Source organism: Mauremys mutica, chromosome 22 (assembly GCF_020497125.1).
Source record: "Mauremys mutica isolate MM-2020 ecotype Southern chromosome 22, ASM2049712v1, whole genome shotgun sequence".
In the NCBI taxonomy this organism is placed as follows: domain Eukaryota; kingdom Metazoa; phylum Chordata; order Testudines; family Geoemydidae; genus Mauremys; species Mauremys mutica.
The window spans coordinates 9902623-9929929 of record NC_059093.1 but is presented as its reverse complement, the minus strand read 5'-3'; the positions used below and the strand labels follow the sequence as shown (position 1 = coordinate 9929929).

Sequence of the window (27307 nt, the reverse complement as noted above, 5' to 3'; positions counted from 1 at the left end):
TTGTTCAGTTCCTGTGCCATGCTATGCAGGACTGGCCCCAAATTGTTGGTATCAATCCTGTGAAATGCTCAGCAAATACTGCAAGGTGCCAGCACCATCAGTTCCATAGGCTTCAGTGGGAGTTGGGAGCCTGAATTTATTTTCCGTAGTCCGTCTCATGGAAATGACCTTCATTCGCTCTTAAGCTTGTACTGGACTCTGTCCAGTGGCTGAAAGGCCTTATAACCTACTCCCAATCCCCTGAGCCATCCAACAGCACTGCAATTTTCTACCTGTGCCTTTGGAAGATGGGTAATGAAAAGAGCTGCTTTCTGGAAAAAGTCCTTTTATTATCAAATTGTGCCTATACAGTCTAGTCATCCTTGGTGACATAGCTCAGATCTGCATATGCACTTGCTCACAGTTCAGTTGCACCAAAACAGCAAACAAATAAAACAGCTTGAACAAACCTAGTGCAAGTCGATGCCTTAAATTACAAATGTGTGATTTCCTTAATATCTATATACATAAGAGGTTTTTTTTCCATTAACTTTATACACTTTAAACAGGAAAAAAAGTATTTATAAAAAATAGCATTTAAATTTTTAGCCAAGTCTAAGCTTTACAGTACAGTGTAAGGTGGTTTTTCAGCCTCGTAAATCCTTGTTTCTTCAGGATGAGGGGAACCCCTGTGGTTATTTTATATTGCACAGACAGGACCATTCAGCAGCAGAGGCCGGTTGAGACAATTAAAGAACTCTCCAGCAGGGAGAAAGGAGAACAGTGATGACGGCTGTTTCAGTAATACATGTTCTTGTCCCACCAACCTATGATAGGAGGAGGGGAAAATATCAAGGAATTAGGATTTTTTTTCTTCCAGTAGAAGAAAATTAAATAAGGAATTATCTAGATAATCCATTTAAAATCATCTCGATCAAAATGATACAGCTGGGGTTGGAAGGGGGGGTGGTAGAAATGGACTGAGAATGGAATTCTAGTCCCAGGGAGGCTTCTACTTACTTCCTGGGTATTGCCTGATGAAAAGCTTGCGGATTTCATCATAGACCCATATCAAGATGGCATAAGGCATGGCCACAAACCAATACTGAACCCTGGAAAAGGGAAAGAAAGGAGATTCATTAATCAGATCTTATCATTTGAAAGGAGCAGTCCCTCCAGCTGAATTCTGAATTGATGCTGTCACTAGAGAAAAAATCTGGCCCTTTGACCTTTCTGAATCTGTAAATGAGGAGAACTTGTTTGCTCTGAAAATTGGGCTGCAAAATGAGGCTCTCTTGTGATATCTTGGACTCAGAAGACATCAGAAACTGGATTGACATATGAAAGGAAAGTCATTTTAAATAAAATGTAGTCAAGCAAACATTTTATAGCCTCACCCAATAGCGTGAGTTCTGGAATAAGGGCTAGGGAGGTTCTTATTCTGTATAAACTGTTTCCTCTATCCTTGGTGATAGAGCTGGTCAAAAATGGGACATGTTTTTGTGAAAAAGGTCATGAAAAATGTGTCCCAATTTTTTTTGACTGAGAAATTTCAACCAACTCAACTCAGTAATTATGTCCTAAAACTTAGTCTTTGAATTCTGCTATCTAAGAATTTTACTCCACATGGCATGCCCCTCCAATTAGCCATGCCACTGAGTGTAGATTTCCTACCATGTAATGTGTATATGTACATTTGAAGAAGAGGTGGAACACAGAAGAATTGGAACTCACCGAAGGGGCGTGAAGTTCAAGGCAGTAACACTTCCGAGACCATAACAGAGAATCAGAGCGATTGCTATCTGGGAGAATATACCCAGCCAGATGACTTTATTCCTACAAGAAAACCAATACAGAAGATGGTTATGTGATCTCTATAACACTAGTGTCTTTGACTAGTGGATACCATTCTAACACCATATAACCCAAAGGTACAAATCTGAGTAGAAGCCCTACTTAACTAGGTGCAGGCTCTGTGCTACAGTCCATAATGAGCATTTCAGAAGGGACAACGGTTCTGACAGACATGCTGGCTGGATACAGTGTCTTTCCTTTTGAATGCAAAACTGAATACAGCCATTCATCCTGGAGCATAAAGGTCATATGGACAAGATGTTGGCTTTTATATTGTGGCCTCAGTACTGTGAGATGCCCTCAATCATTTGGCTTCAATTTTGCTTGAAGGGTGCTCAGCACTGACAGAGTTTGGCCTATTGGTAGCTCCTGGAAGTCAAAAGTCTACCAGAGCTGGCTGAAAACTAATGAAAAAGCTTTAACGCCATTTTCTCCTTTTTGGAAATTTTGCAAAATATTGATTAGCTCTGTAGTTCTGTTTTGTTTTTAAAGGAGGTGGGGATTTGCGTGAAATGGCGAAAATGTCAAAAATCTCATTTTAAAACATTTTAATTTTGAAATGTCAGTATTCAAACAACTTTGAACAGCTGTTTTTCTTGGGGCTATTTTCATTGCTAACTGAAACTTGGATGATGGAGAAAAGCTGGAGAGAGAGGAAGTTGGTAGGAACAAGAAGGAAGAATGGAGAAAGTTATTTCTGACTCCAGTTTCACCCAAGGAACATTCAGAGGGTGAGTAAGACTGTTAGATCTCCAGGCTAAGACCCCCTTCCCATTAATGAACTTTTAGCACCCACCTGAGAAGACCCTGCTGGAAAAGGGAATTCCTCCTTGTTTTCCTGATAATCAAATCTGCCACTTGCTGAATTGTGATGCTGACAAAAAAGGCAGTGTAGCCACTCCACTGCAGGTATGTCCGTTGGTATCTAGTCTGCAAAGGAATAAAAAAGTATCTTTGTTACACGTCGGGCACTGAAGTGTATGTACTTACATTATAGGAATGTCTGCATAGTCTAAAGACTGATTCCCAGTTACATGGGTATAAGTCTGGAATAATTCCACCTTCACACTTGTACAACAGCTTGAAATCCATTGTTCTCTCCCATTAGCTGTTGCGGTAGAGAACATTGACAGCCTTGGCAGTGGGGAATTTACATCAATTCACCTATTGCCTCTGCTTATGGTGATTGCTGTAGGGAACAGTGTAAGGATGGGAGACCCCCACAACCATCATGGTCTTGGGCAGCAGGCATTCCTCTAGGGAACAGTGTTTGTTAGGATCTAGTTTCAGTATTGGATTTTGGAATTAAATCTTGAGGTTGTGGTTCTACTTAACACTCATTTAATGTCAGCCAGAGGTTATGGAATTTAAGCAACATTGCATCACAGTGCTGGGAAGGGGAGAGTCAGTATTGTACTATAGAGAGTATCATCACAGCTGGACAATAGTGGTGTGCAGAAGCACTACTGGGGGAGTAGAGGGGATCTAAACATACCCTAGAAAGGGAGGCAAGAGTGGTGGAGAGCTTCCTGTTGACAAAGACCTATAGCTGAGACAGAAATAGGGGAGGATGTTTGGTGTCAGGGGTAGGAGAGAAGCAAAAAGAGGTGAATTCTAGATGTCAAGTTAGTGGGCTCTGAAGTTGAATGACCAAAGCTAAAGAACAGCTCCAAGAAATCTAACCTCGGAAAATTTAATTCATGTCTAGTGCCATAAAGTTAAAATTAATCTAAGTCACTAAAATTAAATCTTTCCCCATCAGGTCCACCTCCAAACATTTCTAAGCTTCTCTTCATCCTCCCACCACACCCCCAGTGAGGGGAGAGAATCTTCCATTTCCAGTTATAACTAGGGATTTAACTGAAGAGGATTTTTTTACAAATGCTTTACCCATTCTTGCCCATAGCTGTCCTCTATGTCGTTATAGTAATCATCTTCCCAATTGACACGTAAGCCAAGCAGTGTGTTAGGAAGCCAGCCCTGTTCAGCATACACGGTAAAATAGGCCAGGAAGGCTCCAACTGACTGTAGGATCCCTGCAAAGTAGAAGAGCGGGAAATAAGAAAGGGATGGAGTGAGACTTAATGTATTTGGGCGGTGGGAGGGAAAAAAGAAAAAAATCCGCTGAGCATCAGAGTGAACTAGCTCTTTCTGGATCCATAGTACTTTGCATGGATCGTATAGGAAGCCTTTTAACCAAGAATCTCAGCGCACTCTACATTAAGCCTCCCAACTCCTGTGGATAAAACATTTCTGTAACTATTGCATAGGTGCATACACAGTCAGAGGGAAGTTAAATAAGCTTTCCCAAGTTCACACAATGAGTTGAGTTCATAAGAATGGAACTAAGGAGTCCTGACTCCCTCCCCCCTTCTCTAACACTACTCTACACTCCTTCCTGTCGCCAGGAACCAAATTCAGGAGTCTTTCACTGACTCTCATTCTCCTCATCCAGCCTACCCACCTCTTATGTGAATGACCCAACATACCAATCTGCAAATAAGAGTACACAGCGAGCTGCTCATTCACCAGCCTGTCCTTCTTCTTGTGCCGGGGTCTCCTGTTCATGATGTCACTTTCAGCTTTCTCATAGGCTAATGCGACAGAGGGGATCTACAAGAGAAATTGTCTTTCAGAACCTCACTGGCACACCTCTGCCTGCTTCTGGGAGATTCAATAAATCTGGCTGTTCTTTCTACAATGTCTGTTAGCTGGATTATGTTAACATTGAGTGCCCCAGATGTCAAGGAGCAAATGATAAAAGGCTCTTTTCAATGAAGTCTGCAGTTCAGGACCATAGAAAGGTTTGAGTGAGGTCTGAAACACATGCGTTGGAGCCATGAACATATTGCTTGTCCACCCCAAAGGGTTGGATGAAACCAGAAGGAGAGGAGGGGTCTCTTGAATCTATGGGGAGTGTAAAGGATGCCTCATCTGTATGCCTGGTGGTCATTCCCTATACTGTAGCAAATGGGTGATTTGAGGATGATCTGACTGGTAATATATGTGCTCTTGATAGTTCACTGTCTGCATATCTTGATCAAAAGGCCTGGCCAGAGTGGTTTAGTGGTCAATGCACATGAGCAAAGTCTTTACTTTCCACTCTCCCTTGCTCCCCTCCTCACCTTATTTTTTCTCCTCCTCCAAATCCAGCTGCTTTCACTCTAGGCCTCTGCTTGTTTTGCTATCCTAGGTATCCCATGTGATTAGGCTCTCAGTTTGTGACTGATGACTAATCCCTCAAAGATGTACATCAAATCTAATTGCTTCATGCCCAGAGAGGCTCAAGAGTCTCCCTGGCACTCAAACCCTAGCCTCTTACTCATTCTCAGAGTCAATAAAATGCATGTGAAATTGCACGGGCGGCCAGATGGTTTTAACCATGCCTGGGGTAAGACAACTTACAATGTCTGTGCCCAGGTCGATGAACAGGATAGTGATTGTGCCAATGGGCAGTGGGATGCTGGCGATAATGTAGATCAGGAAGGGACAGAGTTCGGCAATGTTCTTGGTCAGGGTGTAGGCGATGGTTTTCTTTAGGTTATCAAAGATCAAGCGGCCTGAGGAAAAACAGAAAGTTTATTTTAAAATACTCACTAAGGCCAATGCTGGCTGAAAATTTCCCACCATGTTTTTTTCAGCAGTTAAAGTTAAAACGTTTAGAATAGGTGGTAATATAGCTGGGGTCAAGGAAGAGAGGGTGGCAAATAAATAATAGAAAAGAAAGGGTACAGGAGATTGCTGCAACACTAGTAACTTGAGGCTGAAAGCAATATGGGATCAGACATGAATGAAGTGCTTTTGTTCAGGATTCAAACTGATAGGCACAGCAGAATTGAGCAAATAGTATCTGTGTAATGTTGCCTTGCTCTTTGTGAGCAGGTCATAAAACCCTAGGATGTGTTTGTGGTTGGAGATGATTCACATCTGCCTCTAACTTTAAAGTGGTTAGCTACCATGGTTCCGATAGGTCCACAGAGTTTGAAGTTTGAATAAAGAAATTAAGTCCATAGATACTGACTGGATTGTGTAGGATAATAAGGGACACGTGACCAGTGCATGCAGAATTGGGTACGTAGTTACCATAAAGGTCAATAAACTGACCATTTAGCCCTAGGAGATGCCTTTTTTTACAAAAATAGCGATTCTGGTATGCACAAATGTGTGATTGCAAACATACATTTGCAACAAAATGAACATGCAGTCCCCCAGTTTTCATGCATATTCCAGGTAATGGTGTGTGCAAATGTAAGTGAACAATAGTGCAAGCAAGTGGGCCTCTTTAAAATAATAAGACCGGAGATAGTAGCTATAAGTCCAATGTGACTGCTTGCAGCTTACATTAGGGATGAGAGTAGTCAATCTTATTTTTACCTTCCTCCACTCCTGTGACAATAGAAGCAAAGTTATCATCCAGCAAGATCATGTCAGCTGCGTTTTTAGCTGCGTCGGAGCCGGCGATACCCATAGCAATTCCAATATCTGCCTTTTTCAGAGCTGGGGAATCATTGACTCCATCTCCAGTCACCGCAACAACTGCATCCTGGAACACAGTAGGATTCAGGTGACTGAGGAAATTAGTCCATCCTCCAGCAAGGAAAAGCCCCCACCTTTAAAGCCTCTGGAGCGGAGTTCAGTACAAGTTAAAATTAATGTCAGTGCTCTTGAGCTGTTCTTTTAAAGTGAATGTGTGCTGGTGAAAGGTGCTGGATGGGCAGCCCTGGCCTGAAGCCAAATTCTTCATCTAGCCAGGTAGAATATAGGCAGTGGTAACATACATTTCCTCTACAATGCCTTGCAAATGTATCCCATCCCTGGCTGAAGAAACCAGGGATACTCTTGAGGAGGCAAAGGGGAATTCAGTTACCATGGTCCATCCACTCCTTGGCCTCTCTCCTAAGGTGTCTATGAAGATTGTCTACATCACAGGTATGTGATGTAGATACTTGTTCAGTAGCTGAGACACCCCCACTCCAACTTTAATGAAGGCTACTGAACAGCCACTAAATACTTTTAGTTTGTGAACCTGAACTGATTTGAGTTGGTGAACTAGAAAAGGCCCCTGTTCTCTGGACTAGCCTCTCTGATGAAACTTCCTAATGTAACCAAGTATCCTCTCAAAGACGCTTTGGCTTCTGGAGAATTTGGAGTGTTCTGAGCGGAATCGGAAAAAAATCAAAGGAAAAAATGTGGCAAACTGATTATGACCAATACTGAATGTCTTGTCCCTTGGGGGATTTTGCTACGTGATACCAGTTATAAATAATACAATGAACAGAAGGGCTTATAGGCTCTAGCTACTAAACATAGAACGTGAACTGACTTTTTTTGCTCTTCATCCTTCAAAGAACCAAATCTTACTGGAGTGTGGGCATCTGCACAGCACAGAACACGTGTACCCAGAGCTTGCCATCTAAAAAGGGGTGATACTAGAAATTAAGTAGTAATATCATTGTTTCCCTGAAAGCAATTCAGGATTAAACCCAAAGAGCTGATGTTGATGGGAAAGCTCAGCTCTGCCAAAGCTACAAAAGTGAAAAGTGGGTCATGCTGCATCTGCTTTCCTTGCAAATTTGAGAGAGAGCCATGGGGTAAGTCACAGCTTGTATTGGTGGGGAAGCAGGGGGATCGCATAGCCGTGAAAAGTCCCTTGGAAGAATTCTGGATGGTGCTCTGCTCACCTTTTTCATGGTACACTATATACCCACTGTGTTGGTTCTACTCCAGACAGCTTTAAAATAACTGCGGTGAATGGGACAAAACTCTTAAAATCCTGTCCCGCACTAGTCTCCTATCTAAGCTATAAGACAGTTTAACAAGGGCTGGCCCTAGACAAATCATGTTATAAAGCAGTTTATTGGGACTCATGCCCTATATTGGTAAACACAGCTGTACAGAAGGCCTAAGTGAGACTGAAGGGGAGGGACAAGAGGGCATGGTCACAATGCTGCTTTCATCTGGGTTTATAGAACCATCTGGGGAAAGGGGCATCCTAAATAATAAATCCTTGGCCCCAGGGATTCCAGCACTGTGCCCATCACAACTAGAACTTCACACCCAAAGTGCAGCTACCGCTCTGCTACTTCCCCTCAAGCACCGGACCCTACCACAGAAGAGTGTCAGTCAGCCACTATCAACATGGGACTCCTGACATGCAATGGAGCAGCTTAGATTCTATCTAGTGTAGGACAGGAGTGCCAAAGGCACACTACAGTATGTAGATTCAGATGGCTGCAGAATGAAAAGAGAACCTGGAACTCACCTCCCTCCCTCGTACCTGTTTCTAACACCACTAGGTTATCACTTCTGTCTATTGCTGAGGAGGACATCTGAGCAAATACCATCACTGTACAAATCCATTAGGGCCACATATGTTTATCTGTTGCCTTCTGTCACTCACCTGCCTTTGGCAGCCCTCCACTATAATCAGTTTCTGCTGGGGTGAGGTGCGAGCGAAGACTATTTCTGAGTGATTGATCAAGATCTCGTCCAGCTGCTCCGTGGTCATATCCTTAAGCTCCATTCCGTTAATTACAGCAGCTCTAGCATCCCTGTAATAGCCACAGGAATGCACGGTGAAACTCAGACGTAAAGGCTTAGATGCAAACAATACATTCATACATTGTACTCAGTTCAGTGGGTTGGGCTTGGCAGCAATAAGCAAGTCAATTATAAGTAGCCTTAGTCGTTTGTCAGCAGGAATTACTTGAAAGGCACTGTAGAAATGCAAGGTATTACTACAATTCCCTAGTGAAGAAAGTGGTAGTAGGCCCCATCAGTAGACCTTGCAAAAGAACAGAGAATGTGCTATAGGGAGCAATTCTGTATTGGCTGGAAGAGGTGGAATGGTAGAATGGGTTATCTTATTCTTCTCTCATTGAATCATCAAAACTCCATTCAGCCTCAGTACATTTCAGAATAAACTAGATGGATGGTTCTGGGTAGAAGAGATGAATAGTTGGATGGATATCAAGTACCAAGAAGCAGGAGAGCAAAAAGTGACTGTTTTGTAGAAACAGGTTAATACACGCATTGGAGGAGAAGGAAAGGTTTCATTTCCAGATAGCTACAGGTGCGTGCTGTCTGCTCTTACTGTTTATTGACTTGCTCGACTGGAATGTTGAGGCGCTTGGCAATATCTTCCACGGTCTCGCTGGTCGCGGAAATGATGCCTACACTCTTGGCAATTGCTTTTGCTGTGATTGGATGATCACCAGTGACCATGATAACCTGATGAAGGGACAAGTGCATTGAATGAGAACCTTAGGAGTAGCAGAAGGAAAGATGAACTGAGGTGGCTATTCTCCACCAACAAATGGCTTTGTTTCTTTAGCATGCTGAGCATGCAGTCAGGTTTTCAAAGACATTCAGATTGTTGCTAGTAACCTGCTAGCCCTATGTTAGCACCAGTTCCTAAGCCAAGTGACATTGGCACTGATGAATTGAAAGTGAAAGGGGAAGGCTTGGTTCAGGAAACCAGGGTCCTTCTCTAATTCTGATCTGCCTCACTCCTTCTCCTAAACAGAGGTCCTGTATTTATTTTTATATAGTACACTAATAACCCAAAAATGCTGTTGTATTGCTATTGAGTTGATAGGGACCAATACTGTAGAGTAAAGAAGCTCTTTGTTCTGAGTTTGCATTGTGTGTTGGAAACACTGATTAATATTGCAACATAAAATAGGTCCTTGTGACAGGAGGTATCATAGAAAATTGGGACACGTGTCTATTCAACCTTTTAGGAGAGAGAGCTGCTTGGTAGCAAGCCTAGCAGCCTCAGAATGCCAGTAATTTACCCAATATTGGAACAGCCTTCATTTTGCCTTAGGCCAGTTGCTTCAAAGGCTGATTTCCCTTTCCTTATCTAATATGCAATTGAAACTCACTCCCCTTCACTAGCCTTGAGCTGAATATATACTTGAGGATGTCCTAGCAAGACAGCTAGGGAAGCTGTTGCTTTGCATAGACTAGAAAAGTTTTCAGCTTTGAGATCTAAATGTAGTTCTTCCCCTTTCTGAAGGAATTTTGTCACTCTTCCATGGTTTAGGGTGAATAATTCCAGCTCCATAAGTTCCTTTGTGTATTAGAAATGGGCCTGAGCTACAAGGTTGGATCTGGATCAACTTCTGCACTCCCCACAAATTTTGGAATCCTTTTGCATCTGGGGTTTTGGTTTCAGCCCATCTTTGTAATGGGCCCATTTACATTAAGTCCTCTTCATACCACGCTGGCAGTGTAAAGGAGACTTTAAGTGGGTGTAAATTTACTCCCATGTTAATACCGCAGGCCAACGTTAATGAGATAATAAGACTTAAATTATCTCCTGAGATGTGTTTAATCTGAATACAGTAAAATGTGACCATGATGCGGCAAGAACTTGAGGCTATCTCATGGGTGCTTTAGGAATCCCTTATGTAGACCTGCCGTGCTGTTGACTGGCAGAAACCCTACCTTGATCCCAGCACTGCGGCACTTTGACACGGCATCTGGCACAGTGGAGCGAGGCGGGTCAATCATGGATAAGAGCCCTACAAAGCACAGGTTGGAGGTGGGGAAGTTCATGGAGTCTGTATCAAAGGGGTAGGTGTCTGGAAACTCATCCTCTGGCAGGTACAAATGGCAGAAGCCTGGAATGAAACCCAGTAGAGCAGTGTGAGAGCAGGGTGGTGGGGAAGGGTAAAAAGAGAAAGGGAGACCTGGTTCAGCATGATTATTTGTTCTTCTCTACATTACACCACTGCATTTTAAAGAACAACCATGAAATGTCCTCTGTGGTGGAATTTTAATCCCTTGTCAGCTGCATTAATGTCCCTTTACAGCACCAGCATTCAAAGAAATGTAGCTGGTACCTGCCCCCTCCCCCCATAGTGCAAGCTACTGTCCCAAGGTCCCTGCTGGAAAGAGTTTACAGCAGTGTTAATGTGGGTTAACCCTCTACTTATTTTGAGGGTTGTTGGTTTTTACCATTTCATCCATGAATGAGCAGGTAGTTTCTCTTCTGTTTCCTCTGAGACTGCACCCATTTTCAGCTGTCATTCCAAGACTGGAATGAGGATTGTCACATGTATAATATTCCCATGCACACCTAGTGCATCCATTATTGTAACATCCAGTTGCCCAGGGCCACTGGCATTTAACTCAGTTTTAATTTCTCAATTCCCTTCTCTGTTGCAATCCATTTTCAGTTCCCTTTTGAACTCACCCAGCACTCTCTCTCCCAGGCCTCCCAATTCCATGTATGCCGTCTGAAAAGCCTCAGCCCTCTCTCTATCCAGTGGCTGTTCTTCGCCATTGATCATGATGGTGCTGCATCTCTCTAGGATCCTCTCTGGGGCTCCTTTCATCACCAGCAGGAAGCGTTTATCATTGGGGTCTTCAGTCTCATGGATTGAGAGCTGTATGCACCAGGAAGATGGAATAATTGAAACAGTGTATGGTCCCCTTCAGTTTCCACTGTAACCCACCAACGGCTAAATTCTGCCCTCAGATATGCAACCCCCACTGTGATGGCAATGGGAATTGGCCGTGCTTGTCTGACAGCAGAATTTGGCCATAAGAGTCCATTTAACTTGGAGCCAAGAAATATTTCTCCTCCTCTTTCTCACTAATGGTGCATTATCTTTTCTGAAGTGATAAATCTGGTCATTGATAGAATGAAATACCTTGCTCTAATGACATATTATTATTATCACACAGTGATCTAGTATTTTAATAATAAGACACAGGTGCCCAAACTTTGCCCAGTCTTTGGCAGCATTGTCAACTTTCTAGGAGCCTGAGGGCTGTCAATACTGTTATTTGCATAAAATGATGCAGATTGGATTCACCCTCATCTTTAATGATGTTTATGGAAACTATAGGTTCCTACATACAGTGCTCAAAGCAGTTTGGCCACACTGTATGGGCTACAGCTCCATTCCCTCTTTCATAATGTAACCTGAATTCCCTGGAACTAATTGCATGGCCTTGCATGAAAGTCCCAGCGGGAAAGCTGCCTCCAATTATATACGTGGCTCCGGTTTTCTGAGCTTAAACTGCATAGGATATTAAATTTCTTTCCCCATTATTGTCGCCATGCCCCAGCCACAAACACTGGGTTGGACAAAGATATGGATTGATTGGTTCATTTTCCAAAGAAGAAAGTCACACCTGGAATTTGTTAGTAGAATTGAAAGGAATTTCAGCCAGTTTTCTGTTCCGTTTTCTAATGCCCATTACATCACCCAAGATTACTTCAGCAAATTTCAGCAGGGCTGTTTCAGAGGCATCGCCCACCACAACTCTCTGTGCAGGGAAGAACAAACATGTATTTTTAGTAGTAATACTTTTGCACTTTCATCCAAGGAACTGAAGTAACTTTACACACGAGTGACAGAGTGTGTACTTTCTAATGTAGCTGTCGCTCTGGCAGCAAAGCACCAACCAGTTTACCTAAAGCAAGCAATCAGTATGAGAGATTATATTTTCCATCCTTCTCTTGAATTATGCCATGGGAGCATTTGGGTTGTACTGCTGTTGATTTTATTAATTGCAGTCTTTTAGGGTAGTGATATTGAGCCATTCTTTAGGGTTGCTGTTGTGAAAAAGCTACTGCAAAGAGATGAGATTTGCATTTAATTCAGTGGAAGTGAAAGATCTGTGGCTGTTCTCTGCTTTGCTGGAAGCTTTATAACTCTGCTCTGGGGCAAATGAATGTTCTACTCTCTTAATGTCAGTGCCTCGGTTTACCCAATTGTCAAGTGAGTTCCATTGCATGTCACAGTCAGTGACAGAATCAAGAGTAGAGCCCAGGAATCTGGAGTCCCCTGTTCTAATCAGAGTACTGCCCATAACAAATGCTCTACAAGGAAATAACTCAGAGCTCTTACCCTTTCTATCTTTTGATTAGTTTAGATTAATAGTGTGGAAAGACTAATCTTGATATCTGAGCTGTCGTTTGACTTAAATGAATATTGCTTTTGTCTGTTCCCTCTTTATATTTCTTTCAAGGGTAAAGCAAGGAACACAAAAGCGATGGGAATTTTAAAATGAAAGGCAGCACTAAAAACAAAGACAAACTCTGCATGCAGTCTTTTCAGTGGAAAAGCAATGAGCTCAGAAAGTAGCGGATACCTTCATGATTGGAACGTTCTCCTGTCCTGGTTTGAATTCGGCCCGGTTGCAGAGTGTTACAATCTTTGATAAAGCTGCCCACGATTGAGAACTTTGATCAAAGGACTGGGCTGAAAAGCAAAAAAAATACCAATATTGTAGCTTTTTAGATACTGGATAGTGGAATCCTTATGTTAAAGCAGCTGCAGGAGAAAACAGCCATTCTTATCAGATTCAGGTATATAGAAATTCAAACCATATCTTTCCCTGTGCACACCATACCTCCATACCAGTCCTGCCAGAGTTATTTTGGCAAAGACGCCTTGTTTGTTTAGTCCTGAAGAGAGGGGATGGATTGGTACTTCCTAGACAGAAGAATTCTACTTCTCCAGAAAACAGCTGTAGGACAGGCTCTCTTCCCCCCACCCCACACAAGGTGCCTCAACCTGATTTTATAAGGACCATCTGCAGGGGTGAGATTGGAGTTCAGGCTCCATTCAGTCCTTGCCATCTCTCCTAAGATGGTCAACAAGGTGTGAGGGGAGACTTCTTGTTACCAGCTGGATTGCTTTTTCTGATGTCCAGTGGTGCTTGTCCAGTGGGACCTGTCCTGAGTCCCTTGAAGGCAGTCCACCAAAGAGCCATCAGATGATGTGACTACAAGTCGTCACCATCGGCCTCAGCTACATTCAGATTAACATCCACCTTGTGGCATGTCTAAGCCACCCATCTGCCCTTCTCCAGCTCCCATATATATTTACTTGTTTGTTCTTCACTGGTATCAGCCGAGTAGATCTGATCGTCAAACCAAAGATGGGCAACAGTCATCCGGTTCTGTGTGAGGGTCCCTGTCTTGTCAGAGCAGATGATGGAGGTCGAGCCCAGCGTTTCCACAGCTTCTAAGTTCTTTACCAGGCAATTCTTCTTTGCCATTCGCTTGGCAGTCAGAGACAAACTCACCTAGGGGAATGGGAGAATTGCAGCTCCCTGTTAGCGAGGTACCATTACAGTGAGCATTGTAATAAAGCTGTGCACAACGCGACTCCGTGGATTGTAACCTGAGCTTGTTTGAAATTTCAACTAAAACATTTTTTTCAAGGAAAAATCTGAAAAATGCAGTAAATTTTTTATATTTTAAATGAAGAAAAAATGGGTTTTGTTTTCCAAAAAACTTAGCCAAAAAGTTTTTCCTCAAAAGAATTTTTTTTTTTGGTTGAAAATCCAGGAAATGTTCACTGAGCTTTTTGGAAGAATGTTCTGATTTTTTTTATTAGAAAATGGTATTTTTGAACCAACCATAGTCCTGCTAAAGCTAGAGGTCCTGATTCTGATCTCCATTACGTTCATGTAAATCTAGAGTAATTTCATTGATGCCAGTGAAGCTACTCCAGATTAATAATGGTGTAACTGAGAACAGAATCTGGCTTCTAGTTAGCAAATACTGCATCTGGCACAGAGGCTCATGCGTGGTTAGACAAGACTATTATTGCCTTGATGGTAGGAGGAGGGCATGACAGCCATTAGGCTCATATTTCAAGTAAAAGGACTAGAATTTAGGAGAAGCTCGTAACCGCAAAGCTAATGGTAGCTGACATTACCACTAACTTTGTCATAATATTTCCAAGGTGACCACCACTGTGGTGTCCTGGTACTAATAATTATTATAGTTGTTTGTCACCAGAGATGACTGACAATGGTTTCACATCTTGAGTATGGTTGTGGCTAAGACCACTGATGTGTGAGTGGCAGTTCTTTCCACGTGAAGTGCATAAGTAGCTCGATGCTGAGGAAAGGATTAGGACTATTACTAATGGTATTCATAATACTTTCCACTTCTTTGTACCATCTATCTGAGGCTTTTGCAATGCTTATAACTATTACTGAACTGAATCTTTCATACACACATGAAGTAGTAATACCCCCATTTTACAGATGAGGAAATGGGAGCAAATAGAAGGGAAATGGCTTGCTCAACGTCACATAGCGGGTCAGTAACAGGGACAGAAATGGTACGCAAGACTATATTAAAGGGTATGTGGATGTGTACACATAGGTACATGGGATTGTTGTGCTGAAGTCTTTGAGATTAAGGTCTCTGCTAATTCTAGAGTTCCCCATCTTGAATTGGGAAATTCCCAGCTCTGAAAAGATCTCTGTACGGTCTTCTCAGGGCTGGCGTGAGTTCACATGAGGTCACCTGTGAATACTTGATCTTGCACAGCTGTTGCATCTGCTATAAGATCACAAAAACTAGAGATGGCCAAACATGGTGATATTGGGTTGGGAGTTGAGTTTGGACTTTCCAAAACCTGGATGGGTCCAAGGCCCCAAAGTTCAGATGGATTTAAGTAAACAGTTCCATCCTTAGCCCATTTCTCAATAAGAGTGAACCCATTTTAATCCTAGCTCTACTAAGAGATTATGAGAATTGGGGATCCCCTACTGTTAACTGCAGGAACCTAAGACTGGCCCTGTTACTAGACCACCTTGTACTGTGATGCACATACTGACATGAACTGTGAGACAAGCAGAAGCAGAGCTGTACAATGCATGCTAATGACCTGTGTAGACTTACAGTAACGGTGGCTAGCAGTCCTTCAGGCACATTGGCCACAATGATGCCAATGAGAAAGATGATGGAGTCCAGAACCTTGTATTTCATGGACACAGCAATGATGAAGAAGAGAACCCCAATAGAAACAGCCACTCCTGCCACAATGTGCACAAAGTGCTCAATCTCAATAGCAATGGGTGTCTTCTCATTCCCAACTCCAGATGCCAGAGAGGCAATGCGCCCGATGATAGTGTGATCCCCAGTGCTGATTACCATCCCAGTGGCAGTACCTGGAAGAAAAGGAGAGGTTATCAGCACAGTGTGGGGTTGGTTCCCTAAAGAGAATTACAATTAGTAAAGAAATATAATATAACTTCATCACCTAGGAGCTCCAGTCCTGGACCCAGACCCCATTGTGCTACAAGTCTTATGTGCAATATTAACCTGTTATTAGGGACCTTTCTCATCCTTTTATTTACATCCGTCCCAGAAATCTGGGGGGATTATCTATCTAAGGGAAGGGAGGTTGTCACAGTGTATTTTCATCAGTGTTGTTCGTTAATTGTACTGCAATAGCACTGTAAAGTCTCAGTCAACAATCAGGGACCCATTGTACAGAGTGCTAGACAAACATGTAGTAAATAATTGGATATATATGGCACCAAATACTTTTTCCCCCTCTGAAAATAAGAGCAACTTCCTCAAGCATCTGAAGCACTTATATATGGGCAGCTCTGACTTTCCATGACTTAGGATAATGATGGGAAAGCCAAAAGCAAGTAGGAGTTAATCAGCTATTGCTTATATCAAGCGCCAGACCAGACAGCCCAAAAATACACGTCAGCTGTGGATCCTAGGTAGAACTTAAGGCTAGCCCAGTGCTTTGAGTTTTATTTTTGTTTGCACGGTGTGTTTCTTTTTTGTAATTGCTAATTTGTTTTTCTTTGTCCAAAACCTTTCTGGGGATTCCTAGAAAAAGCACCATTGAGAATTAGTATTAGGTGTGATGTGGTGCCTATACACAGGCAGCTTCTTCAGCCCCTTCCTTCAGTCTGCAGGTTACCTTCCAGGCAGGTGGTAGAATAGAATGCAATGTTCTTAGTCTCCAAGGGGTTTTCATGGGTGAAGTCACAGGAACGGCTTTGTGGTTCTGATTCCCCCGTGAGGGAGGAATTATCCACCTGTCAGTCAACAAAAGACACACTCATGCAGTTGGCAACCCTTGCTTATGTACACTTGTATGGAAGGGCTGCAGCAATTGTAGTGGTAGGTGGCAGGGATATAGTAATGAGAAGAGTCTAACTTTGTTCCTGATAGGAGAGTATGACAAGGCAAATGCCTCTATTATCATGGAGATCGAATCAAACCAGTGTAGTGCCTAGTGACTTGGAGGGACATATAACTCAAGTAGCTACCTCCAACACTGCAGAGAGGTTTACTGGTCAGTGCTTCCGAGTGTTTACTGGGTCACAGCACTGGGAAATAGCATTGGCAGGAGACTGGCTGTGGTATGACGGAGAGATGCTGCACTTGACTCTCCTTGGAGTGGGGAATTGTTATAAGTAATGGGCTTTTCTGTCCCATGTGAACTGTGTGCTACAGTGGACCTTCTGCACAAGCACAGCATAGATGTAAAACCAAGGTTTCTATTGGCTGCTGAGCTATCCTCTCTGTACAAATGGTCTCTCCTTTCTTGCAACCTCTCTGAAAAAAGTGGCATAAACATCACATATCCTTTTTCATACCCACACATCCTAAAGCTGGTGTTTACCTTACACCCCTGAGCAAATATCAGACGGATGTCAGCTGGGATCCGATCGCCACCTTTAATCTCCACCATGTCCCCCACCACCAGCTGCTCTGCAGGCACTTCCTTCTTCTCTCCATCTCGGATGACAAGAGCTTGCTATAAGACAAGAGAACAAGAGTGAAACCAGCCCCACATCCTGCTTTCACCATGGGTGAAATTCACCCCTGTGCAGAGAGCAGATACAAGGCCTGTGTACCACCTACCTCTGTTTTTGAGCTCTGCTCAGGCTGAATTTCACCCCTATTGGTTCCCCTTTGTTATACATCAGCATAATTCCTTTCTTCCTCGTCATCTACTAAATTCCACATAAGTCACCAATGAAAGATCACCAAGGTCAGCTGATAACACTTAGCACTTGGTATAGCACCTTTCACTCAAGGATCTCAAAGTGATTTACAAGGGAGGCAATACTATTGCCATTTCACAGACAGGTAAACACAGGCGCAGAGGTTGCCACTTGCCGAAGATTATACACAATGAGTAGCAGAGTTGGGAATAGGAATGGGAGGTCTTCCTTGCTGTAATCATACTGCTGCCCAGCTCTCTTTGGTGAATTCTTTTTTAATTCAATTTACAACCTGACAGAGCAGTAACTCCATATTATGCTGCAAGCTCATTGGGCAAGGTGCCTGGTAGCAATACATGTTCATACAATACCACATATGCTTTGCACTTTTGATAATTGTTAACATTAGTCTGAGTTACACCAATAACACAAACTAAAGAATCTCATGTTTTAGTAAGACAGAGGATAATTGCCCAAGACTGATCTGGATCCTTCTGGTGAAGGATGGAGTTTGGAGAAAAATTAGTTCCCAACTCTGTATTCTAAGACTGGATTCTGCTTCTCATCCACCAAAAGCCCTGGGGGCTGAATTCTATTATGGGAATACCATGAGCAAAGCCACTATTGAGTGAAAAGGGAAACTTAATTCTCCCTTCACTATTAAAGAAGATGCCAGGCCAGTTTTGTGCCATTAATACATTTAAAATCTTCAACCTCCAACTGTTTCAATCCCTTGCTCTTCAGAAACAGAGAGGAAGGCTGGCCACTCACCTGTGGAATCATTTTACTGAAGCTGGCCATGATGTTCGTACTTTTAGCCTCTTGGTAGTAAGCAAAGATACCGGTGAGGATGACAACCAGTGCGAGGACTACTCCCAAGTACAGCTGACCGATAAGAGAAATGATTCCAGTTACTTTAAAAACATTTACTATTGTTCCTGGTACAAAACATAGTTACACAATTTGATAAAATAAACTCTTCAGGCAGAGGTGGAACTAGTTTAACTGGTTAAGAGAGAACTGTGGAATTCTACTGTTTGTTCATGCATCTTAATAAGCAGTAAGGACCATAACGGCTCCTCAAATGGCAAACTAGGATTTTAAGAGTTTTCATAAGAATCTCATCTGAATGGAGGCCAAGCCAGCTGTTTGGGGGTCAGGGTGGAAACACACGATTAGAAGGCTGGAGATGAACTACACACCCTCCAGTTTGGGTTTGCACCTAGAAGACTGGGTGCTCATCCAAACTTTTGAATCTTTTGGGTTTGATGTCAGGCTGCAGAGCTCACAGGAGTAAGTACCTTCAGGAGAATCCCAGTAATTCCTGGAAACTATTGGATTGGGAATAGTAACTGAATAGCCTTATGATACTTTATTATTTCTTCATCCGACAAAGAATAAAATTCTGAAAGCACCTACCTCACTTTTGAAAATGGAACTTAGGCTTCTAAATCCTTTAGGTGCTTTTGAAAGTTTTACCCCAAGCCAGAAGATGCAGAGGCTACCATTAAAAAATGAACAGACAACCCTCCCTCCCTCCCCCACCACACTTAAACTGTGTTTGTTTTGTGTCTTCAAAGTCCCATCTATCCTAATCTCCAGAATAAAACAAGAACTGCAACCAACCAACCAGAAGCAAACAAAAAGAACATGCTCCAAGTAGAGTTTTTACCCCAAAAGAGAAGAGTCAGACTCCGTAAAGTCCATTAGGGACTTCACTGTTGCACTTAAAAGTGCTTAGATACTATGGTGATGGGTGGCAGTACAAAAGCCTAAAATAGATAGAGCAGACAGAATATACCAATAAATCTGTCATTTGTTGGAATGATTCAGTACTGAATAGGAGGACTGGAGACCCCAGCTCTCTAAAAAGCCCTACCAAACTATAAAAAGGTGATGACCAGATAGCTGGTATAGTACTTACATTGTCAAATGCTGAAGCAACACCTTGAGCAATCTGAATCCCGAAGGCAATCCAGCAGAGCAAAGCCCCCACCCATAAGAGGATGGAGAACCCTCCAACCATCTGCTTGAGGAACTTAATGATTTCAGGAGTGGATTTAGGAGGAGTGAGAGCGTTGGGACCATCTCGGGCCAGAATCTCTGCTGCTCTTGCACTAGTGAGACCCTGCAAATGCAAAAAAACATTGTAAACATTGAGTCAGACAATGCAGACTTCATATTTGAAACCTGGAACTGTGCTTTTCTCTCTTTCTTCCCTGGGACATAGGGGTTTGATTGTCCATAGTCTGTGACCTTATATTTTCAAGGTGCTTTCATACCTAAGTATTGTTAATGCCATGATATGCATGTGCACCACCCCATGGGGGTCAATAGGAAGTCAAGTCCATGGACTTCCACTAATCACAGGTTTCTTTAAAGGTAAAGTCATCTGCAGTGAGCTTTCTCACTACAGTTGTGTTATAAGATAAATGATAATGATAAAAGATTTAGAAAACAAGGCCTAGGAGGAAAGGTAGAAAGAACTCTATATATTTATTCCAGAGAAGAGAGGTCTGAGGGGGAACATAAGAGCCTTCACATATGTGAAAGGTTTTTATAAAGAAGGTGGTGTTTAATTGTTCTCCATGTCTACCAAGGGTAGGACAAGAAGTAATTGCCTTAATTTGCAGCAAGGGGAAGTTAGGTTAGATATTAGGAAAAAACGTTGTAACTATAATGATAGTTAAGCCCTGGAATGGGTTTACAAAGGAGGTTGTGTAATCCCTGCCAGAGGATGTTTATAAGAACAGGTTAGACGAACATCTGTCAAGGTCTAGGTTACTTGCCTCAGGGATGACCTCTTGAAGTCCCTTTCAGCACAACATTTCTATGATTCTATATTGTTTTACTGATGCCATCTGTTTAGACTGAGACCGATCTGATTCTGAATACCGGGTCCAAATTCCCTCAGACTCTGGGAAAGTTTAGATCAGGTCCAAACATTGGGTTCAAGCTTTCCAATAGTGTTGATTTAAAATGCTCAGAAATTTCTTCAAACCTCAGAGATATTCATATCAAAATCCGGATCTCAATCACTCTATGTGGGCTGATCTCTGTTTTCAGTATCTATTGAGAGTTAATACCTCCTGCCTGCCGGTAAAATGTTTTGTTTTAATAATGACTATGGGGTTCCTACAAAGCCAGCCGATATCAATGCTTTTCCACTGAGCTCAGTGGGCTTTGCATCAGGCCATAGATGAACTAAGGATATTTGATTCATATTCCTTGCTCGCACTCACCTTGCTGATGCTTGTAGTGTACTTTTCCTCCAGCTCTTCTTTGCTGAGTTTGTGATCATCCTGAAGGCCAAAAGAAAGAGACAAAAGAAGTGAGCAGACTGTCTTAAAATTGAAAATGGGTCTGAAAAATTCAGTATTTCTGGGGTTGAGGAGCACTGAAATTGCCCTGGGTTCTTGGCTACTGGTCCGGCTGCCAGTTTATGGTGGCATGCCTCAAGGAGTGGTGGTAAAGGTTTGATCCTTCAAAGGAAAGCAAGAACCACGCCCATAACCACACAACTAATGATGCAGGGCTGCATACTTGGAAGATGGAGTTGGAAATTCCCCTTTCATGGTTGCAAGTCATCCATCATTTTAGACACTAAAGCATAATTTCTATTTTGAAATACTTGACAGATCAGAGACTATAGTGATGGGAAGCCATCTCCATACAAAAATTGACACCGTGCAATCTTTTGGCTTAGCATGAGACGCTGGGAGTAGAGATGGCCAGGGAATGTTTTTTTCTCAAACCCCACAAATAGTCTCCCACAAACAGTTTTTTATCAAAATTTCAATTTTTTCTGTGCAGCTGTAGCCGAAGAGCTAGGACTTCTGCGTTCTAATCCCAGCTCTGCCATTTACTCATCGTGTGACATTTTACAAGTCACACCACCTCTCTGTACCTATACAAATGTGAAATGGGAGTCACAACAAATATCCACCTCACAGAGGTGTTGTGCGGCTTAACTGGTCTTTTTGTAAAGTGCTTTGAGCTTGTTAGGTTTTAAAAGCTAGTGGAGTGCAAATCAGCATTGGGAAATGGCGTCCACATTTTTTCGGCACTTCTGTAACTCCCTCTCCCCCCAGCCTCCTCCACAGAGAAACTCTTTGCAGGGTATGTCTACATGGCAATCTGAGATCTGACTGCAGCAGAGCCCTGCAACCTGACAGGACCTGACCACAAGTGTGGGGCTCAGGTCAGGTCAGAAAACAGCCCGACCCTGTCGGGCTCAGGTCAGCTCTCCTTCTCCTGCCTTTGACCCACTCCCACTGGCCACCGCCACTTCGCTGTGCTGTGCACACCAAGGAGTTGCAGTGCCTCTTACTCTGCAACATGCGCACAGTGCAACAGGGGGCAGAAGTGGGGCATGCAGCTGCCAGCACACGCGGCCACCACTATGCCAACCCCATGAGCAGTAAGTGGTGGCAGCGCTGACTCAGGTTTGGGGGAAAGATTTAGGGTCAGGTAGGAAAATGACTCGACCATCTCAGGCTTGGGTCCGGTTGGGTGAACTTGGGTCTGACGATGCCTCTGGACAGCACTCCATATAACCCCGCCTAGGGCTCTGGGGGTGTACTCGAGTGGCTAGCTTGTGCTCCCGCAGCTTCACTGCTATTGTTACACCAGGCTAGTTCAATCGATGCTAGCTCAGGTGTGTCTGCTACACACAGTTATACCTCCGATTATAGTGTAGACATATCCTGCTTCCTTTAGATAGGATAACTAATCTTAAAATCCCCAGATGCTGTAGGCCTCAAAACACTAAGCACTTTAATCAACATGCTGAATTAAGAAGAGCTACAGTGTCTGTGTGTGTACTAAAAATCGTTGCCCTTATCTGATAGGAATGGGGTCTGAACAGTAGCAGTAACATGCCTCGTGCAGTCATGCACTACAGTCTTCTAGCCAGAAGCAGCAGGTTATTGCCATTGGTAGAAAGGGGTGGTTGTAGGGGGAGACTTGACAACTTTTCTCCTTTCCCTGCAATGACATCCCATGGGTATAATGCACTTGATTAAATGTAGGATTTAGCTACAGAGATTGAAATTGGAATGAAGGAAGGAGGAAGTACAGAGATCAAACAGATACTATTCAGAAAACAGTATGGGAGTTGCTCACTGTAAAGGGATGTTCTCAGGGTTGGCAAACAGACCAGATCATCCATTAACATGACAGAAGTTTGTTCTCAGTTCCCTTCATAACAGCATCATTTTAAAAAAGTAGGAGGGGCTGCAAAGTTAATGTATTGGAAAACTAGAATGAACTGACTGTAATGCTGCGGAACAAAGCATTGCATAGATGTCTTCTGCATGTACACTCAGACAGCCCTGACCCCTGTGCCCAGGAAGTACACTGATCACTACAAGTGCACTGCTCAGATACATGGCTCACAACAAAGCTGGTACCCCAGGGGCTGCTAGGGTTACGTGTGGAATAATGGGGGAAGGAGAGAGAATGGCTTTGTCTTTTTCAATCCCACCTGGTGATAATTCTTTATTTTCCATAAATAGCACCTTTCAGAGCTTGCAAATGTTAATTAGGCCTCACAATACCCTCGTGAAGCAGACATATAGCCATTTTACATATGAGGGAACCGGGTCACAGTGAGTTTACATGGCCAAGGACCCCAGTGAGTCAGAAGGTACCCCCACAAATCCTTTAACTGTACTTTCTTCCTTTTCTGGACTATAAAAGGCAGAACTTACATCAGAGGTGTTAAAATATGACCGTTAGTGAGATTATTAATGTTTCCATCTCATCCTGTTGGAAATCTAGTTTATTGGAGTGAAATTGTTGTTTAATTGTACTACAGTAGAACTGAAGCACCTTGGTCATGGATCAGAGGCCCATTGCGCTAGGCATGGTAGAAACACAATCCAACAGGAATTTTGTGGACTTCATTTTGGTTTTGGAGAGAGACATGGGATAAAATTTTCAGAAGTGCACAAGTCCCATTTTCAAAGTGACATAGGCACCAGAGAACCTAAGTCCTGTTGACCTGTTGGTAACTAATTCACTTTTGAAAATGGAGCTTTGGTTCCTAAATCACTTAGGAACTTTTGATAATTTTATCCATAGTGTAGTATTCTGAACTCAATCTTAGAAGCCAAGAACTCTCAAATTCTCATCTCATCTCAGCTCTGACTCTCTGTCACATTGACTGAGTAAATTAACTTATCTGTGCCTCAGTTTTCCCATCAGTAAAATGAAAATAAGAACACTCCTTCACTTCATTGGAAGGGATGGATATTGAGAATTAATGACTTGGTGTGTGTAAAGACCTTTGAAAGATGAAAAGCACCACGCAAGTACTGCTATTAGTAGAGTCCTTGGAAACACGTTTGTGGTAACTCGGTGCCCTTTGAAGATACTGTAATAATGCCTAACTCTCATCTAATATTTTTCATCAGTGGATTTCAAATCACTTTATAAAGAAAACCAGTATCCTTATTCCCATTTTACAGTTGGGGAAACTGAGGCAAAGAAAGGGGAAATGACTTGCCCCAAGTCACTCAGCAAGTCACTGGCAGAGCTAGGAATAGAAGTCAATTCTCCTGAGTCCTAGCCCAGAGCTCTTGCAACTAATCCACTCTGCAGTCATTCAGCCTGAAAAAGTTGCACTTCAATCTGGTACACATTTCTAAGACATATTACCAGCTTCTGAACTGAGAGGCTTGGCTTCTGCTTTTCTATCTTTCTGTCAGTCTGCTCTGTGCCAATGGAACCTTACCCAAGGAGGTGATGGTGAAATCCTGCTATAATCACTTCACCTAGGAAAATGCAGACCTGATGAGAAGTGCTGGGAATAAAGGAGATACTGTTCCAATACCAGCTAATTTCTGCAAGAATTGTTCTGTTTATACAGGTCAGTTTGATCCTGAACTATCAATAAGAGCAAGATTAGTCCCACCCCACCCCGCAAAAAAAAAAGACACTCACCAAGTCCAGTTCTTTCTTAAGGTCATCTGTCTTCTTGCTTTTTTTCTTGTTGCCTTTCAGGTTTTTGTACTTTTCCTCTTCATCTTCCTTGTCTGTTTTCTCCAGATCCTGTGTGCCATGGATCTCGACTGAGTAAATGTCAGACCTTTTCTAGAATCAGAAATGAGAAGGCAAGTTAGGTCTAACTGGTCTTACTATGCTTTGTGTTGCCATGTGATCATAAGATACTGTAGCTAACAGGAGTGGGAAATACTGTGCCTAGCCAGGACCTCTAAGCTTTCCATGTTTTAGAGGTGGCTGCAGTCTCTTCCTTCTGGGAATTTGATAGCTCCTGGTGCTGTCCTGTACCTGAAATTTCTATAGCATTAATGTACAGCTACAGCCAGATTGTCAGCTGGTGCAAATTGTCATAGATCCATGGACTTCAGTAGAGATATGGCAATTTAGGTGAGTTTGAGGATCTGGCCCTTAGGATAAAAATGTTGCCCAAGATCCATTGCCAATGCAAATCACTCAAAAATCATGAGTCAGGCCCCAAAAAAAGGTCATTAGATTGCCTTAAAAATCATGAAATTTTAAAAATAATAAAATGTGGGATTTTTGTATTTAATTTCTGCTGTTGGCATATTTAGGATTTGTGATTTCGTGTTTAACATTTTTTTTTCAAATAGAAGCTGAGATTTCATATTCACCTGACTCCAGGAGCTTGTCCTTTAAGAAAAAACACCTCATATTGTCACACTCATGATAAAATCATGATGTTTAGCAGCACTGTCTAATTGGCCTCTTAGTCATATAGTGATACCCTGCGGCAAAAACTGCACTCACTAGTTAGAGTGATCCTCTTGTTCACAGAACACTGGGAGAACTCTGCTTCCTTGTGCACAGAGCACAGAACAGATCAAGAGTTAGTGACCTGTTAGCCCAGTTTTTGCCAGTTTTCTGCAGGGTATATACAGCAGTTAAATAACAACCCTCAGCATAGAGAAGCTGCCAAACCTATTTAACTGCATTAGATTTATTGATAAGCTATTTTCTTCTGCTGCCTCCTCACTACAAGCTAATAGCTCAGACTTAAGGGCAGGCTTCCTGTGTTGTTAATTCACTAGTTTCTATAATCATAATTCCAGATCATAATTGTTCTGTAAACTGCATGCCATTCCTTGGAAGAGCTACTGGCTGACCCCATTCTCACTGGATTCCTTAGGGATTAATCTTTTGAGTTGCAGACTGAATCATACGTATTGGCTGAACTGCAGGTAGTGGCTTGTTCTACTTGGCTATGTTTGCATACAGTGTGTATCTGATACATACATGTAAACTTCTGCAGGATGCTTTTCCATGTTTGGACTTCTACACTGACAAAAGCAGATTTGTTTAAAACTGAACATTTTAATTAAAAAAAACATTCAAAGCCAAACAGATAAAATAATGGGGGTGTATATTATCTGATACACGCATGAGAAAATATTAATTCCTATGTTTCTGAACTAAAAACTACCAAAAAGAACCACATTTCAACCCCTAGGTGCACTTGAGTTTGAGGAATGCTGCAATTTTCACCATTTTTTTTTGGAGGTGCATGGGCGGGGCGGGGCAAGTGGGAGGAGGCAGTGGGGAAGAAGTTGCCCCCATTAATATTTTAGGAGTTGAACTCCCAGAACAACCACTTCTAGGGCATTTCAGTTTGTTTGACCACAGACATCCCAGATAAAGGCTTTCTGTTATGAGTTCTCTCTCTGCTGCTTTTCCTAAGATACACAAGCTGGGGTTATCTATCGGCGTTATCTTTTTCACTCTCATCCTTCTCCACCTTCCTTTCCTCATCTGACAAAAAATCTGCTCAGCTTTTCAAGTCTCCATGAAGAGAAGAAACTAGGAAACAACTCTATGGACTGTAGTAACTTTAGCAGACACAGGAGAGAAGATTCATAGAGATAAGTAAAAGCTAATGAATTGTTCTGTCCTCCTATGCAAGATCTCCTTTTAGTTCCCAGAGAGGTTTTGGGGTTCTTCCTTTTAACCCTGAATTCTCAGACCTTCTTATATTGGTTTGATCCTTCATCCATTTGCAAAGGAGACTTCTCAACAGTATTTCCCCTTCCTATTTGATCTCTCTGCTCTTCTGGGTTTAAAACACTTAGCATTAGAACTGCTTGAAAGACCGAAATCTCTTTGGATCTCCCATCATTATGAAACACAATAACCTGCATTTCTGACCCATTTTCCCCCCTGCCTTAGCAGGCATGTATACAGAAAAACATTTCAAACATACATACATTTTTAATTTATCAAATAAATTCTCTTTTTTAGAGCTTAGCAGAAGAAACCAGATGTTTAAATAGCAGCTGTCTCAGTGAACACTCACTCACCTTTCCCATTTTTGTGAGCTTATTCCTTCCCTGCTCTAGTGGAGCAATGGATCTCTCAGGCAGGAAGATATATACTGAGGTAAGGTGCTTGGATGAAAAGGAAAAGTGGTATGAACACAAGGTGCAAGTAGCTCAGAATCGTTGTTGCTGTCAGAGTGCAAGAGCTCGCAGGGGTTGTAGCCTCTTCCCAACTGGAAAGCCAATGTTAGCTGGAATCCTCCCCGCACTTAGGCATCCTTCAGGCAGGACAGGTTTGCCTTCCAAAGCCTGTGAGAAGGGAGTTCTCTTTATGTCCCTTTATAAATAAGCACTTGCTCTGCCACTCCTCCCCTCCTCTTTCAGGTCCAGCCCATCTTCTGCTTCACCTGCAGTAGGGTGGAAAAATACCACAGTAATGGGCATGTGGGTTTCAGGTC

The 27307-nt window shown here is 42.6% G+C and overlaps 2 protein-coding genes across 2 annotated transcripts in view; one reads left to right on the top strand and one right to left on the bottom strand.

Annotated features, from left to right (window-relative positions):
• SCN3B (sodium voltage-gated channel beta subunit 3) overlaps window positions 1-27307 on the top strand; it is a 125497-nt gene that overhangs the window by 34910 nt on the left and 63280 nt on the right. The window lies entirely within an intron of this gene.
• On the bottom strand, window positions 387-26971 carry ATP12A (ATPase H+/K+ transporting non-gastric alpha2 subunit). The gene is made up of 23 exons (XM_044996786.1): window positions 26892-26971; window positions 24520-24669; window positions 20817-20876; window positions 19499-19702; window positions 18346-18459; window positions 17250-17384; window positions 16542-16659; window positions 15500-15768; window positions 13686-13884; window positions 12946-13055; window positions 11983-12117; window positions 11036-11228; window positions 10285-10460; window positions 8927-9063; window positions 8234-8384; window positions 6208-6376; window positions 5239-5393; window positions 4323-4446; window positions 3724-3869; window positions 2630-2763; window positions 1714-1815; window positions 1000-1091; window positions 387-806 (listed from the first exon to the last, which is right to left on the bottom strand). Exons 1-23 carry the CDS (start codon window positions 26898-26900, stop codon window positions 778-780), a joined length of 3111 nt encoding a protein of 1036 aa, XP_044852721.1. The 5' UTR covers window positions 26901-26971; the 3' UTR covers window positions 387-777.

What these genes read in the sequence shown, in the direction of transcription:
- ATP12A (XM_044996786.1), bottom strand. An exon ending in TCAGTAAAATGATTCCACAG is followed by an intron (nt 17,385 to 18,345) that starts GTGAGTGGCCAG and finishes CTTGTCTTATAG; the next exon opens with CAAGCTCTTGTCATCCGAGA. An exon ending in TTCCAGCAGGGTCTTCTCAG is followed by an intron (nt 1,816 to 2,629) that starts GTGGGTGCTAAA and finishes GTTTTCTTGTAG; the next exon opens with GAATAAAGTCATCTGGCTGG.